The following is a 16845-nucleotide window of genomic DNA, read 5'->3' as shown; positions in this document are numbered from 1 at the left end:
TTGCAAGGTTAATGAAAACATGTATGAAATTCATCGGCATCAAATATATTACTCTTCTCAATTTTTGTGAGTCACTGTAAAAAAAATAGTACATGAAACACAGTGATTGATCTTTCTTAACATTGACTTAATATAATCTTTATCTATTTTTATCTACAATAATAAATATTATTATATATTTATATATATGTATAGTTCAATCTTTATTTATTTACAAAGTTTTGCCAGGAAACGCAAAGGCAATAAAGGGATTGTAAACAATGTGGAGTCTAATGATATCATGTTTGGACAAAAACATATTTTTATATTATTGATCATCCAATTATTAAGTTTAGAGTATATAATATTATTTTACTTGGCTATCAATTTAAGAATTTTTACTTAAAACTATAAAAACAATTTTCCCGGACAAAAAAAAAGTATTTTTCTTTCTTTCTTCAAAACTTTGAAAGTTGTTTTAATGTAACTGAGAATTTTCGAGTTTTTCAAATTTCCCATTTTGTATTACGTAAAATACCTTCCTCATTTTTATTATTCAAAAATGTTAGATAATTCATAGAGTTTGCTTCAAATTCACTCCTGTAAATATTAATTTTCAAACACTTGTTTAAAATCGTTTAAGTGTGAATTTTCTCTATTTTCATTTGCAAATAAATACACTGCTCAAACTAAAAACTTATTAATTATGTGGATTTTATGAATTAAAAAGATAGGCGTGAATCCATATGTTTTACGAATGCTAAGTGATGTTCATAGTTAAAGCAAGCTAAATCAATATCAGTGATTTTGCATCCATTTGTCTCTAATTTGATTTAATCGCATATAAAGTGTTTTTTTTTACATCTAAAAAACACTAAAAATTGGAAAAAACAGAAAAATTATAAAATCCCAAGTTAATTAAAGAATATGATTCGGATACATCAACGCCTTCATATTCAAAACGAGATCGATGTTTGAAGAAAAAAATTTCAATAATATGAGGGGTAGTAGGGAGGAATAGTACATGAGATGAAGCTGTAGCAAATTCAGCAGTTGCAAATACAGGTATTAATAGTTATTATTGCTGTGTATAATTTTAATTAGAGGTTTCTATAAACCTCTGTTACAGAAATGGCTATTTTGCAATAATGATGCGAAATTAATAGCTTTTATAGTTTTAAAGAACCAATACAATGATTTGTAAGATTTAATAAGATAATTGAATCCTTAAATCAATTAGCTTATAAATACTACAGGAAAATTTACTATTCAATGATATCGGAATATTAATATCACGTTATAAGACACTGATATTTTACGATGCAGCGCGTAATTTTCCAATTAATTGCAGAATATTTTTTATATTAAACCGATACAATGTTTTCCAAATTAAATAATATTTCTTTCAACGGTAACAAAAAAATTTTTCTAACACTTAAATTCTTTTTTATTGCTTTAATTTACTTATAAAGTTATTAATGTGCTATATACCATAAATTTCTTTTCAGTCTGTTAAAAATGCTTTAGATAATTTTACTAAGATTTATAGTTTCTTACAAGTAGAAATAAAATTATTGGAAGCATAGATAGATCATTCAAATGTACTGTCCCTTCCTACTATTCCTTATCTTCACATACCTGCCAACTTTCATACTCTTTAAAATAGTTTTTATATAGTGGTTGCGGAAGGAAATTCGGTAAAGCATTAATAGCAGACCTTTTATTTATATATAGCCCACATAACGATTAATGTGAGCGTATTGTATGCGACCGACGAATAATGTTGAAAATCTAGAGAATAAAAATAAACATAACGTTTACTGAATGCTGGATATTGGGGCCACTAACCGAATCATTGAATCTGTTTTGTCGTATTCTAGGAGGTCTTAAATATCAGTGAAGTTAAAACCACATAACAAAGACTAATTGATTTTTTATATATATGTCTTAATTATTTAATTATAGTGGTACTTAAAATAATTTTAAAAACAAAATTACTTAAACAACAATTGAGCTGGAGGAAAAGTAACTACAAAATTATTTTTAGAAATAAAACCTTCAGGAAAATCCGTAAGAGTTGGCAGGCATGTTATTAATATTTTCAAAAGTATTACAACCTATAAAAGGTTATTAATTAATTCACTTACTTAATTTTACTTTATTATATTAATTAACAAAATTAAGAAAAAAAGATGATATTCCTGTTTTGATGTTTATTCTACTTATTATTTTATGATAAAATTCGTAATGTCGGTGGTTTTTATCATCTGACGCATTATCAAAGGAATGAATGTTGAGTAAAGGAGCATATGGAGGAAAACGGAGGGGATAAGCACCAAAACCTCGAAAAACAAAATATTTCCGTGCCAACAAAATGCAAATATTGTTTGTTTCATTCCAGACCTTTGCTGTTGGAAGATCTTGATATGTTTTGCTTTTCTGGCTGATGCATCACTAAGCTACTGAAGACAACAGGGACGGATCTAGGTGGGCCATGGGTAACTGAGTTAAAAAGTAGGAGTTAAGCAAATCCAAAGTTAGCAAAATACGTAATATATGTATTTTTAGATGGGCAGTCGCAAAACACATTTTATACTCGAGTCAAGAAAAACCTTGATCCGCCCCTGAAAATATAGGAACAAAATATTAGGAATACCGCTCTAAAGTCATAAAATGGATTTATTCGTTAAAGCGAGTAAGTCTAAGAGTCGAGTAAGTCTTTCTTAATAATATGTTTGGGATAAATCAAAAGAAATATTTTGATCTTTTGCTATTGTATTGAAAGCAATTACATAGATATATAAACAAATTTAAAACGACATGACAGTAAAACATATTATGAAATGTATTCGGATAAATTGTTTAGCTATCCAGCTAAAAATTTAAAAAAATCGAATAAAAGTTAGTAATACTAGGCCAATTAAAGTTCTTTTGAATACTTTTTACTCGATTTTTATTTTGATTACATTTGTTTTACTTTATTTGATTACTTTACTGCGTTCTTACCTATTCTGATTACTTTAATGATGGTTGATTTACTTTAATGGAACACTATCGAGACTTTTACTACTTTTTTAATTGGTAAATTAATTTAAATCAGTCGATAAAGTCATTTTGATATTTTAAAATAATTACATTTCATTTCAGCATCCTTCATAATATATTAGTAATATTTTAAATTAATAATTACAAAACACAAAACGAAATAAAGTTCTAAACATTACAATAATTATAAACATTTACTACTGAAGCTATAAGTAATAATTGTAAGTTTCTTCAGAGTTTTAAATAATGTCAGCGGACTATTATAGTCAAGAAAAAAAATGAAACGCAATTATGATGCAATATATTGGAATAGCTAGTATTACCACGCCATGTAAGCATTCAATATTTTGTATCAATATTATCTTTGTTTATTCATATGCATAAGCAATAAACTTAAACATGCTTCAAACTCTAAAGCAATAAACTTAAACATGCTTCAAACTTTATTTTGATGTTTTACTGTCCGTCCACTTTAAGAAGACCATTGAATTTCGGGTAGTTCTTTTCACCGAAGGAATACGATTATGCTAATTGGTGCAAAGCCTTTTTCTTTATTTACTGTCTTTCTTTCAATTTCCTTCGATTTCTGCTTTTATATAACCCTATTTAACAAATGGGCTCAAACTATAATTTGGCCCTTAATCGATTTCATATGGTGAATGAGCTGTACTTGTATTTTTACCAAATGATTTAAGAGGACTTATTTTCAGTTAATTTAGAATTAAAAACTTTGGAACGGTATTCCTTTTTTTGTCAGATTTTACCTCAGCACTAGAGCTACGTGCTAAACAACACACAGAACTATCCTGATTTGTTTGCCGCAAGTAGCTAAAGTTAAAATTAAGAAACGGAAGCGTTTTTTTTTCCTTTCTATTTGGTCCCAACAAATCTGTAGGTTGCTCGTGACGCTGCTAAAAGGAAGCACAAGCTCACGTGGAGAAAAAAGAACACATTCAGTGTGATTATTGTAGTTGTGTGCCTCCGGGAAAGCACTTATGTTTGAAAATGCATTGTCTTCGACATAAACACTACTTTAAGTGCTTAGAGATTTTACACAAAGCCTTTAAATTCTACTGAAGAGAAAGTATGTTGCGTGTCATTGTGTGCTTGTTGCTGTTCTAAAACTGATAAACACATGGTTCTTTCTTCGCTTTGTTTACTACAAGTGATTCTAAGTCTAAGCATTTGACCTTCATTTGACTTTACGAGCCGCTGGAAAAATTGATTTCTGTTATAAATGTTTTTTTTTCCTTCTTCTTTTATATTTTTTTAACTAAATCGCCTTGAAGACGGTGTGTGATTCCAAAAACGATATTTAATAGCCTGTAAATTTTATTCCAATAAACAAAAAAATTCAAAAAAAAAATAAATCTATTTAAGTATGCTTTTGAATAATATTACTGTAACGAGTGGCTAAAGTAAGTGCTATGATTAAACACTATAACTTTTAGTTGACAAAGTTACTGCCAATATAAATGATTTTATATGGATGGATCGATTGTTTCGAAATAATAAACAGTTATAAACATGTAAATTTTTATAGAACATATAAATAATATATATTTTGCCGAAGAATAATTTGTACGTTTTACAAATGCGGCTATGTGTGTAAAGTTTATGGCACACGTAGATTTGGCGATAATTTTTAAATATATATACTCTCTGAGCACCTTATAGTGATTTTAAAGTAAAGAGTATGCTTCAAGCTCTAAATGGCATACCATGTATCTCTAATAATATACATTATACAATTTGCTAATTAGGTTTTAAAAATGTTTATTAAAAGTATTTTATTTTCTCAGAGAGCAAGTATGAAAGGTAATAAGTACACAGTTACAGTGAAACCCTGATTTTTTGCAGTATTGGTTAGTCTCCCATGGTAGTCACCATGGGTAGTCTCCCATGTAAAATATATTTGTGAAATATAAATATATTAGTATGATTTGCTAAACAATATTATTTCGCTTTCTCATTCATAAGATGTATAATTTGAAAATTTATGGTATTCCATTTCTAAAATTATAAATTTATAATTTGAAAAAGAATGCGTTATATTATTTCTCCGAATAACAGAGATATAATTTTAAAGAAAATCAATCTACTTCTCAGAATATTAGACTTAATTTGAAGTAATCCGTTATTCTATTCCTCAAATTATAAATACTTATACATTTCCATGAACCGCTGTTAGACTGTTATAAGCCTCATAAAATTGAAAGCATAAAACTGCAGGATTGCTTAAATGTAAGGGATATGTTTCTCAATTTAGTCATAACCTAAGTTTAATAAAACTTTGTGATTTGAATATCAAGCTTAAGTGACATTTTCCCCTCTTTTTAAGCCTATAACACAGAGTTCTTAATAAACACATTTTTAATTTTTTTTCAGTATTTCATGTTAATTTAGACAAAATAACTGAAAAATAATATTTTTAGCATTTTAATAATTTATCGTTACAAAATACAGCATGAAACACTGGTGTCTTTTTCTGCCTTAGAGGTAAATTCTTCCGAGCAAGCTCACTTCCAAACAAATTTTTTTTCTCAAATGTGCACTTATTTAGATCAAACAGAAATAGTTATTCAGCATTGGAATTTCTTTAATTTGCAAAATTATTTATTGATAAATTTTTTAATATGAATGAAAAAAATTAAAATCATCTTTGTTTTTACTTTATTACAAATATAATTGCGATAATCTAACAGATTTTTTAGTAACTATTAGACTGTTCTTTTATAATAATATAATATCAAAATATATTTCTGCTTGTAATTAGAGTGTCAGAAAAAAATATATTAACGGAACACCGGTGTCCCATCGGTGTGAAAACTTTCCATCTTTAATTTGCCAGAAACGGATTACAGATAAAGAAATTTCACCAACGCTTTACCGTAAAGGATGTGCCATAAATATTCTTGTCTTAAACTCTTCTCGGGGGCGGAGATTCTTGCATTAAGATCTTTCTTTGAAAGAAAAACATTCCCCTTTCCTGATGCAGATGAGGATAAAGGAATATTGTATAATAATTAAAGATAACACATTGATTAACGATAAGTTTTGCCTGAGTTCCAATTGGAAGAAAGCACACATTCTGTTTAAAAATCGACTAGTGAAAATTTTTTAACAATTGAATTCATGTAAGTCTTTGATCAGTCAATTTTTTAACAATCAGGATTTCACTGATTTAACTGTACAATCTGAAAAAGTTTAGAAATATTTCATAATATTTGCTTACAAATAGAGCTTTAAAATGCTATAAACTAAGCTTAGTATAGATTTAAAACAAACAATAAAACAATAGATGCAATTAAAATACTTTGATGATAAGAATTTAGCAGGCAAATATATTTAATATCAAAAAATATCTGTTAATAGAAAAAGATTAATAGACCATTTTCGCATTATGGTGATTTCTTCTTAAATGACGCTGTCATAGTTTTTTTTTCTTTCTCCAAAATATTTTTGCATACAACAAAGATAAAAAGCTTTGAAATTTTATGCAATAAAAACACTTATAAATAGGCATAATAAATAATTCAGGAAGTATATATACTATGCAATTTGATTCTAAAAATATCAAGAATGTCTTTATTGATAAATCAAAAAATCGATTAAAACGTTTTTCCTCAATTATTATTTCATACAATATGGAATGAATAAAAATATGAATAATTAGAAAAATCAGGCGATCTAAACGATTACGAAAAATGGTGCAGTAGTACGCGTCAAATTTTAATTGCAGCATATTTAAATATTGGCAAAATGTCGATAAAGTGAGGAAAAGGCATTGAAATCAGGAAAATATATAATCGTATAAAAATAAAATATTTTATGTATTATTACATTATTAAATAAAAAAATCTGAAATTAAAAACCAATAAATTTAAAAAAAAATCCAGTTAAATAAATACAAATAAATCTAGTCTTTATGAAATATAGAAGCTATTTCTGAATTTAAGCAGAAGGGATTTTGATAAAAAAATAAATATAAGAAGAAAAAAATGCAATAAAATCAAGTGTTCGATTAAATGAAAAAAATAAAAGAATATGTTTCAAAGTTTTCATTTGCAATTTTGAATAATTTTACAATTAAATTCAGATTAATTTCACAGCAGAATTAATTCAAAAAATCACAATAAGCTTCGCTATGGTTAGCTAGATTTTTAATTGCAGGATATTTAATAATTTAATTTTATATACTCGTAAATTGCGAAACGACGTTAGAAGTAGCGAATAATATTAAAATAAATTTTTAATACTACTAAAAATATAAGAAAAATCTTTTCATCAACGAAAATTTTTATAAATCTATAAAATGCAATGAGCCTTGTGAAAGTCTTACAATTCAGTTAAAAATGTTTGAAATACTTTATATTGCTATTACAAAACACATTTTTGTTTATCAAATCTTGATATGGTTTTTAGTATGTGTTTTAGTTCATTCAAATCTTTATTTTTTACTAATGTTATTAATTTTTTGTATTTTCAGCATATACAAAATTTACGTCAAATTTGCACACAGATAGGAATTATTAGAGCAAGATATTAAAAAGAATAAATAAAATAGATTGAAAAATTAAAAAAAAAACAATAATATCCAAATATGAGTGTCAAATATATCTTTTAAAAGAGGATGATTGCTTTTAAAGCGTTTGAATTCTGAATATAATTAAAGCGTTTATTACTAAAGCTTTTAACATAGGTCTTTCTAGTGACTGCCCTGAAGTTATAGCTTTCATTTCTATTTACGTCATTCATAAAAACCTAAATGATTTTAAGGTGGTTTTTCTTCTCGGTTACCCCTCCTGAAGAGATGGCCTTCTACTCTGCTTTCCCCCATTCCACCAGAAGCGCCACCTAGTGGAAGTTTGTGGCACTCTGTCCTTGTGAAGAAGGCAGAGTGTTTTCACCCGTATGTTCTCACACATATTCAGATTCCGAGAAGCTTTGCTCCTTGTTTAAGCTCCTTTCATAGTAGTGGTCATTGTAGTATTCTTCGTCTAGTTCTCCGGTATGTTGCGGCGTTCGAGACTGGGAAATTGCTAAGGATTTTTGATAGCTGAAAAGCTGCCTCTCCAAGCTGTAGTTCTCTACTTGAAGTGCCGTGATTTCACGCCTGAAATAAAAGCAAAACGTTAGACCTAGAATACACCGTCTAAGACATTTTATTAATCACTTATAGTCAAACGCAATATTAAAAAAATGAAAATTTAACATAAAAAGTTTTAATATCACGTGTTTTAAAGATACGGTGAATCTGTGTATGAAACAAGTTATCTGTTAAGAAAAAAGAAAAAAAAAAGAGAGAGAGAGAAAGAGATTGATATAATTTAACTTTTCCACTGCACTTAATAGTAGGGGGAAAAGAGTATTAAATTTAAGGTGATTTATATTCTTAATAAAGGTAATTTATTCACAGTGAAATGCTAGTATTTATCCTAAAAATAATACAATAGAAAAAGTTAATAAAGAGATTTTGGAACTATTCAACTTTTTCTAATATTCTGGTCATTTACTTTCGTAGATTTTGCGAACGCACTGTAGGGCTCCGATGATATTCTGAAGTAACTACGCAGCGAAGAACTTTCGTGAACTAAAAGACAAGCTAAATGACAGAGCAAAATCTCCCAACTCCCCTTCCCCAGGAATAGAACTTCTGCAATATAATTTACAAACCAGCGTTAAACCCTAATGAGGCATATTTCTCCCAATAAGGAGGCATATTTCTCGCAATACTTGATCTAGGAGTTTCCTTGTCTTCTGGATTGGGTTCAAAATTACAAGGCTGCAGAGTTGAACATTGGTAGTCGTAAACTAAGAATTGGGTAGGCTGTTAAGCTAAGGTAAAAAAAAATGGTAATGAAAAGTTTACCCACCGGTAAAAAAAAGCTGCGGCAATGAAAAGTTTGAGTAAAGAGGAGAAAAATGACTTTACCTGAGATATTTAAATCGTGACTGATACATAAAAACATAAATTTTTCTACCAACAGAAAAATTTTTACCACAATATGGCATATCTGAAAAAACATGAAAAAATTTTTTTGAATAACTAAATACTTTTTTTTTAATAATTTTTTTTTCAATTATATTAATTTAAACTAGATCTCTTGACTTAAATTACTAAGTTTTAATTTTTTTGGCTGCATTTAAAAAAAATTTTAAACAATCTTTTAAAGTTTTATTCTGAAATGTATAGTAATAAAAAAATATAGGGACCCATCCGCAATCGAAATCGGTTGAATAATTAGTTCCTTGGAAATTGCATATTAGAAGTAAGGCATTTTTAAAATTAGATTTTTGAGGAACTATTCGACCGATCTCACTCAAATTTTGCATTTTGCCATCTGAAATTACATTATTTAGAATGATATCAAAAATTTTATACTTTATAATTCAAATGTTGTTTTGACTATTATTATCTAAAATAAATCTATATATATATATATATTTCTCTTACACGGCGACAAAAGAAAGGCTCATTACAACTCCCCGAATGGCAACGCTAGAAAATCAACTTATGTTTGCCGCTAAAAATGTCACATGCCGAATCTAGTTGAGGTGGCTCAACATATAGCGCTTTTAAAAACGGAAACTGAAATAATCAGAGTGTAAAATATTCTGTGTTTATGCACATCGTATTTTTTGTTAAATAATTTATTTATTATATATCAGTTTATAGATGGTAACGAGAAGAGTTTTGTGGTTGCTATGGTGATTAATTAGAATGTAAATTGTTGTTTTGAGTGAGTGTGAGATTTGTTTTTCGGAACTGCGATGCTGTAATCTTATTGTTTAGTTAATAAATCTTCCTTTTATATTAAACGTGATAGTAGTTTCCTTAATTATTTGATTCGAAGTTCTTTGAGTTTTATTTGAGGTCAGTTTATTTTGTATTTTTTGACAAGAGAGAGCATTCTCACCAAATGAGATTTCTTCCGAAATTCAATGTTTTGTTTATGCAGGTTTTTCCATTGTAATTCATTAATTTAAATTTTTAATAGACTTAATTATAGCGAAAATTTTAACCTTTTCAAAGAGATATCAGTTTTAAAAATTTTATCTTAAGATTTTATACTATGGCACATTTCTAACAGGTTTAACGAATTACATATCATTTATTTGAATTCAAATTTATTTTAATGACTTAGTATTTACTAAAAAGATGTAATTTTTTTTAAAAAAAAAGTTCTTAAATGCATTTGAATTATTGTTTTGAATTCTTAGAATTTTGTGCATTTGCAATGTACCTAAGCTAGTAGCGAGCGAGGTGAGCTTGGTTTGCGAAGCAAACCATATATCATTGCGTAGCAATTTTCGGGGGTTGGTGAGCGTTAGCGAACAGGGGGCGCATCACACTAGTAATAAATATATATTAAAAGTTATTTTTCGTATGGAATTATCTTTGGCAAAAAGAATTTTCTAATTGTGTGCCAAAATCTTTTAATTTACGCAAACATTTCTCGAGATATGGTGAAATACGCAAGAAATAAAATTAACATTAAAGGGTCCAGTCTTTGGACCACTCGCCCATCACCTCCAACATCAGTAAGCCTTCACGCGGTTTCTTATAAGTAGTCTGCGCATATTATTTAAAAAGCGAACCACTTGTGAGCATGAATCCAAATTCTATTTTAAAAACACTTGAAAGAAATTTATCATAGATATTTGAGATTTGAATCTGTAGTGGCTGACAAGTAAATAAAACAAACCAATTATATTCATAAATTAAAAAAAAAAAAAAAAAACAGACATATATTTGCTACCACTTTCTAATTTTTAAAAGATTTCATATTAAATGGCTCTTTCACTAATTGGTTTCCCTTCATAGTGGTCCGATCGGACTACCTACAAAAAACCGTGCGGAGGCTCATCTGGCCTAACTATTGGGACCACACTTCTCAGATAACGGCTACCCCCTTAATTTTTGGGGGGATCAGAAATCCGAATTCAACAAAAAAAATTTATGCTTATTCAGAGAAAGTACGTTTTTTGTGTCTGATTTTGTATCTTAAAATATCGTTTGAACTATTTAATTAGCAGTTATGACGTCACCCCTTCCATACATAAAGTTTGAATCCAAGAACGTTAAGTTCTGATAATTAGATCAAAATTCAGGGTGGTTCGTTTTTTCCTTTTGCAAATTTTCCTTTTTTAAAAATTAAATTATTTTTTCCTCTAATTAAATTGTGAACTTTTTTTTTTACAATTCTGAAATTTTAAAACACGTCATTTAATGTCGCAACTTTACACACAGTTTTTTTTTAAACACAGAAAAATATTTAACAAAACTAAAAACTACAAAAATGAATAATTGATGTTTCAATATCTAAAGCATTAAATGGAAAACAAACTATAATTGTATCATTAGTTGCCTGTAACATAACCCTTCAAGACATTATTATAGACTGCAATTTAGTACTTTAAATTTTACTCAGATAGCTTCAAAACAAAATGTAATTAATTCATAATTAAATTAGAGACTTACGTCAGCAATAATTAGAAACGCTCTGTGAAAAGTATTAAATTAACAACAATTCGCTTAGGCTTCAGTGTTATATTTTTATAGCAAAATGTAACTGTTTCCTTTAATTAAATATGCATTATTATTTATTTAAAATCCATAAATTAAATTAGGCAAATCATATTACCTAATTAGGAAGGACTTGTTGAGATGAAGGCGATATTCATTTAGTGAAGTATTTCTTACTATTTATTATTTATTTAGTATGTTTTTTCTGCACAGAGTATTCTAAATGCTCAGCATTGAGTTGGTGTTTTAAATAAATTAAGAATTTTGAGTTAAAATTGTAACAACGTTTCATTTTGAAAAATGCATTTTATTATTGTTTAATTGGATGAATTTATCTCATAAAAGTACCAATTTTAAAAGTACCAATCTCAATTATGTAACACTCCCCTTTGAGCCTAACATTTCCATTCTCCATTCTCTCTTTGCTGGAGATTTTATTCGTGCCAGGCCATCACCTCATACATCAAAAAGCCTCCTCACGGTCTTTCATAAGTAGTCCGCGCAGACTATTTAAAAAGTGAACCAGTTGTGCGCATGAACCCAAAACCTTTTAAAAAAGTATTTGAGAAAAATTCATCATATATATTTAAGAATTGAATCTGTAGTNCTTGCGATCTCCGAGATCTGTAGACACAGTGACGTCATGAGGAGGGAAATCGTAGCTTCATCTCTAAGAGCGAAGTGAACTAGCCCTTGTATTCTCTTTAGCCCTGATCACCTCCTACATCAAAAAGCCTTCACACGGTCTTTCATAAGTAGTCCGCGCAGACTATTTAAAAAGTGAACCAGTTGTGCGCATGAACCCAAAACCTTTTATAAAAGTATTTGAGAAAAATTCATCATATATATTTAAGAATTGAATCTGTAGTGATTGACAAGTGAATAAGGCAAACCAATAATATTCATAAGTAAAACAAATTTTTAGTCATATACTTGCTACCACTTTCTTATTTTAACTAGATTTTATATTAAGTGATTCGTTCGGAATGTGCATATCCTTCGCAGTGGTCGGATCGGACTACCTATAAAAAACCGTGTGGAGGCTTTCAGTTACAGGAGGCGATGTATCCGCAGATTTCTGGGTATCTTGTGCTACAGATGTAGTTGTCGTCATTAGCCTGGTCGGTAGGGCACTGGGCCCACATCCAAGAGTTCATGGGTTCGATCCCAGGTCGGCCGAAGACACCCCGTGTAGTAAATTTTGACTGGTGTACGTTAAATCTGTCGAGTTACAAAGTCCGCCATGTTCCCATAACAAATTAATACCTCAGGGGGTACTGATCCTTGAGTTTCCTTGTCTTCTGGATTGGTTCAAAATTACAAGGCTACGGAGTTGAACATTAGTAGTCGTGAACCTAAAATTGGGTCGATTGCTCAACGACGGATATAAAATATAAAAAAATAGATTGCGTAAGGGTCACCTAAACTAATTTACTTGCATTCAGGCCAACTGATGACTTTAAGTTCTTTTTTTCTTTAAAAAAGAAAAATCCGTATAAAGTTTATTCTAGATTTAAAAGATAAGCTTAGTAAACAAATAAAAAACAACATGAAAACTAATTTTAAATCGATACAGAAAAAAAGAAATATTTATAAAACTTAATCGACACCTACACATTAAGTCCTTATACTATTGAGTCAAAATTTACATAGCGGTAACACCCAAAATTTGATATTATAATTTTTATAATTTTTACATTTTCTGTTGTTTTTTAAAAAGTATATATTATACAAAACAATAGCCCGAAACGATTTTTTTTATTTAATTTATTTTACAATATATTAACAATTAAATTTTAAAGCTCTTTTTAATTAAAAAATAAAAATCTAAGGATAGAATGAATGGATTTTTAAAAAAATGTTTCTCATTTTACGCGGAAATAATTGAAGTTTTTGATAAAATAATTATAATAAAACAAATGTTTAAAAAATTTAATTTTTTTTGCAAAATTAAGTTGTAAAATGAAAAACAAAAATGTTGTTAATTTCGTACAAAGTTCAAACAAAACCCATTTTAAAGTAAATTTTATTCTGAACAAAATGGCTTTAAAAAAAATGGATTGCAATTCCATATATTCCTTTTTTTGCAAAACGCTGCACCGTGGCGCGCAATACCACTCCACTCCGCTGATCGCTAAATTGCGCTGTATCAGTTAATTTGGAGGGAATTTAAAAACCTCAACTAAAGTTTCACAAAATAACAAACATTATATAAAATAATAAATATATAATTTATAATTTTAGGTGAATAATATTATGAATAATTAATTATTTATAATTTATTTACATAATTTTTCGAGTTCAAACTTGGAGCTAGAAGAATATATTTGAGAATACATTTGAAAGTTTCAAAATTTTCAACTAAATAAGTATGGTATTCTCTAGTTCCATTAATTGTTGAAGCTTTCTTAAATCATGTTTCCAATTTTCTTTTTTCATTCTCATGTTCAGTTTTTGTGCAGAAGTCAAACATGGCAAAGGGGCATGCAATGGTATTGGTGGTACAGTGAAGAGGGAAGCAAGAAAGAGTAGTTTGCAAACACAAAATATAGCAACACCTGAAGAATTGTTCGACTGGGCATGTCAATTTTTCGATAATATTCAGTTTGACTTATGCACAAAAACTGAACATGAGAATGAAAGAAAAAAAAATGGAAACAAGATTTAAGATATGTTCACGTTCTACAACTCAATCTTAATGGTTCGAGGCTGTGACCTCAAATATGCTAACAATTTCTGCAGACGATGTTTTAAGTTACGAAATCAGGCACTAAAACGTATTTTCTTTGAATAAACATGTCTTATTTTTTATGAATTTCGATTGCTGATACTCCCCTAAAATATATGAGGAAGCCACAATTTGAGAAATATGGCCATAAATTTGAGAAATATATGAAAATTTAGTCAGAAGACCGGTCTAAAGTTTGGAATGGGAAGATACAATCTATTGATCAAAAGTTATTCAGTGTGGAACGTTTATTTATTTATTTTGCGCATTCTACATAACTAAATTGAAATCTAATTTTCAAATATTCAGTGGCAGTCACAATTTTCAAAAAGAAAAAAAGAAAAAAGAAACAAAACTACATAAGAAAATAAAGAAACGTTGGAAACAAAAGTATGGTAATTCTTTAATTCAAAAATTAAACTGTACATAGCAAATTTAAATATATTACGAATGAAATTTATGAAAACCTCGAAATGAAAATGTCCAAATGAAGTTTCGAAACGAAACTTCAGTCGCACTATCTATTAACCATACAAAGCTTTTCTTGTTGGGTATTGTTTGAATAGTCAACTGCGGTACAGCTTCATCATTAAATGATTAATGATTCAAGTACTATACAAATCGTACAAAGGTTGAAGAGAAAGTTTCGTTTCTGTGATAAATTCCTGAATAATTGGGGGATGCCCTCTCTGGCCCAAAAGATAACCCATTGTACTACTCAAGACAGTCCCCCCCCTAAGAACACACCTGTTGTTAATGATGTTCAGGCGCAGAGAGGGAGGAAGAACTTCGAGAAAGCTTAGGGGTTACTCAATGAGATTGGCATTGGCGTATTTTAATACCTTCGAATCCTGCTACAATTCTTGAAGACTAGAAACTCGCCAATTCTCTCATCTCTCAAAAAAAGTTGCATACTAGTATAATAGAAGTATTTTAAATGAAGCTAAGCACTAGGTATTGTTCATGTTATTATGAACTTCGATTTAAAGGAATGTATATCAGTAATTCAGTATTTTTTTGTGTTCGGAAAGTATTAATACAAAAAAGTCACTAAAATTTAATTGAAATAGAAAGAATGTGAAAGAAGTCAAGAATGTTTTTTTTTTTTTCTTCTGAGGTGGTAGCATATACACACATATTTATTTGCGAGAATNGGAAGATATAATCTATTGATCAAAAGTTATTCAGTGTGGAACGTTTATTTATTTATTTTGCGCATTCTACATAACTAAATTGAAATCTAATTTTCAAATATTCAGTGGCAGTCACAATTTTCAAAAAGAAAAAAAGAAAAAAGAAACAAAACTACATAAGAAAATAAAGAAACGTTGGAAACAAAAGTATGGTAATTCTTTAATTCAAAAATTAAACTGTACATAGCAAATTTAAATATATTACGAATGAAATTTATGAAAACCTCGAAATGAAAATGTCCAAATGAAGTTTCGAAACGAAACTTCAGTCGCACTATCTATTAACCATACAAAGCTTTTCTTGTTGGGTATTGTTTGAATAGTCAACTGCGGTACAGCTTCATCATTAAATGATTAATGATTCAAGTACTATACAAATCGTACAAAGGTTGAAGAGAAAGTTTCGTTTCTGTGATAAATTCCTGAATAATTGAACTCGACTGGAACTCTAATGGTTATTTGAAAAGTTGCGGCAGAAAATATACCTTTCGAGGGAATTTACATTAAGTTCTGAATCTATTGCAAAACAAAGCTTAGGGAAATTAATCCTGGCATAGACAATCCTAAATTAAACAAGGCATAGTAAAGAGAGCTCAACAACTTTCAAAACTCAAATATCAAGAAAAAAACGTTCTACGTCTCTGCTATTATTAAGTATCGTCCTCTAAACAATTTTCCTACCGGACAATTATTTTGCGCTAATGGAAAAAGTGACTTTATAGAAAACTTGGTAGTAGGTTTCCATATAAATTCTGTTAAACTGGTTACTAATTTTTGTTAAAATATACAGCTGTTTGATTACAGAAAAGATATATATCACAAAATATATAATTTTATATAACCAATAGATTTTATGGGATAGGAATAATCAGTTTTCTTAAGAATAGTGTTTTCAAGTGCCAAGAGCAAATTAATTGAGAGACCGATCTTACAAGGGAAACTAGGGAAGTGTGACTCGTCAATTTTGAAATAAACTAGTGGGATGTATGCCTTATGAGGAATAATTTTAAGGGGAAACATTCGTTTCGGCCCATAGAAGGTTCTGTGAGAGATAAAAAATAATTCAATATATAGAAAAATCGTATTTTATTACTTTAATGCAGACTATTAGTTATTGTAATTGTCTCATACTCCAATTAATTTTGTGATACTTTCACGTACGGTATAATGCATATTTATTGTCAAAATTGATTTCAAAAATTTTATATATCTGTAGTTTTTCAGAAAAACCTGTTAGGTCAATTTAAAAAAAAAAATGACATTAAATTTTTTAAATTTTTTTTCCAAAAAACTTTCCAAATTAATTGGAGTATGTAATTGCAAATCAATTAATTAATTAACAATTAATTAACAATTAATTAATTAATTTT

General features: G+C 28.6%; 1 protein-coding gene across 1 annotated transcript in view; it reads right to left on the bottom strand.

Annotated features, from left to right (window-relative positions):
- Positions 1–7473: 7473 nt before the first annotated feature.
- Positions 7474–16845, bottom strand: part of LOC107447924 (uncharacterized) — a 152654-nt gene continuing 143282 nt past the window's right edge. Inside the window, exon 6 of the mRNA XM_043047865.2 lies at positions 7474–8140. Within this exon, the coding sequence (XP_042903799.1) occupies positions 7945–8140 (196 nt within the window). The 3' untranslated portion in view covers positions 7474–7944. The remainder of the gene's footprint in view (positions 8141–16845) is intronic.

The sequence above is a fragment of the Parasteatoda tepidariorum genome, chromosome 6, assembly GCF_043381705.1.
Source record: "Parasteatoda tepidariorum isolate YZ-2023 chromosome 6, CAS_Ptep_4.0, whole genome shotgun sequence".
Lineage (NCBI taxonomy): Eukaryota > Metazoa > Arthropoda > Arachnida > Araneae > Theridiidae > Parasteatoda > Parasteatoda tepidariorum.
This window is presented reverse-complemented; position numbering and strand designations above follow the sequence as displayed.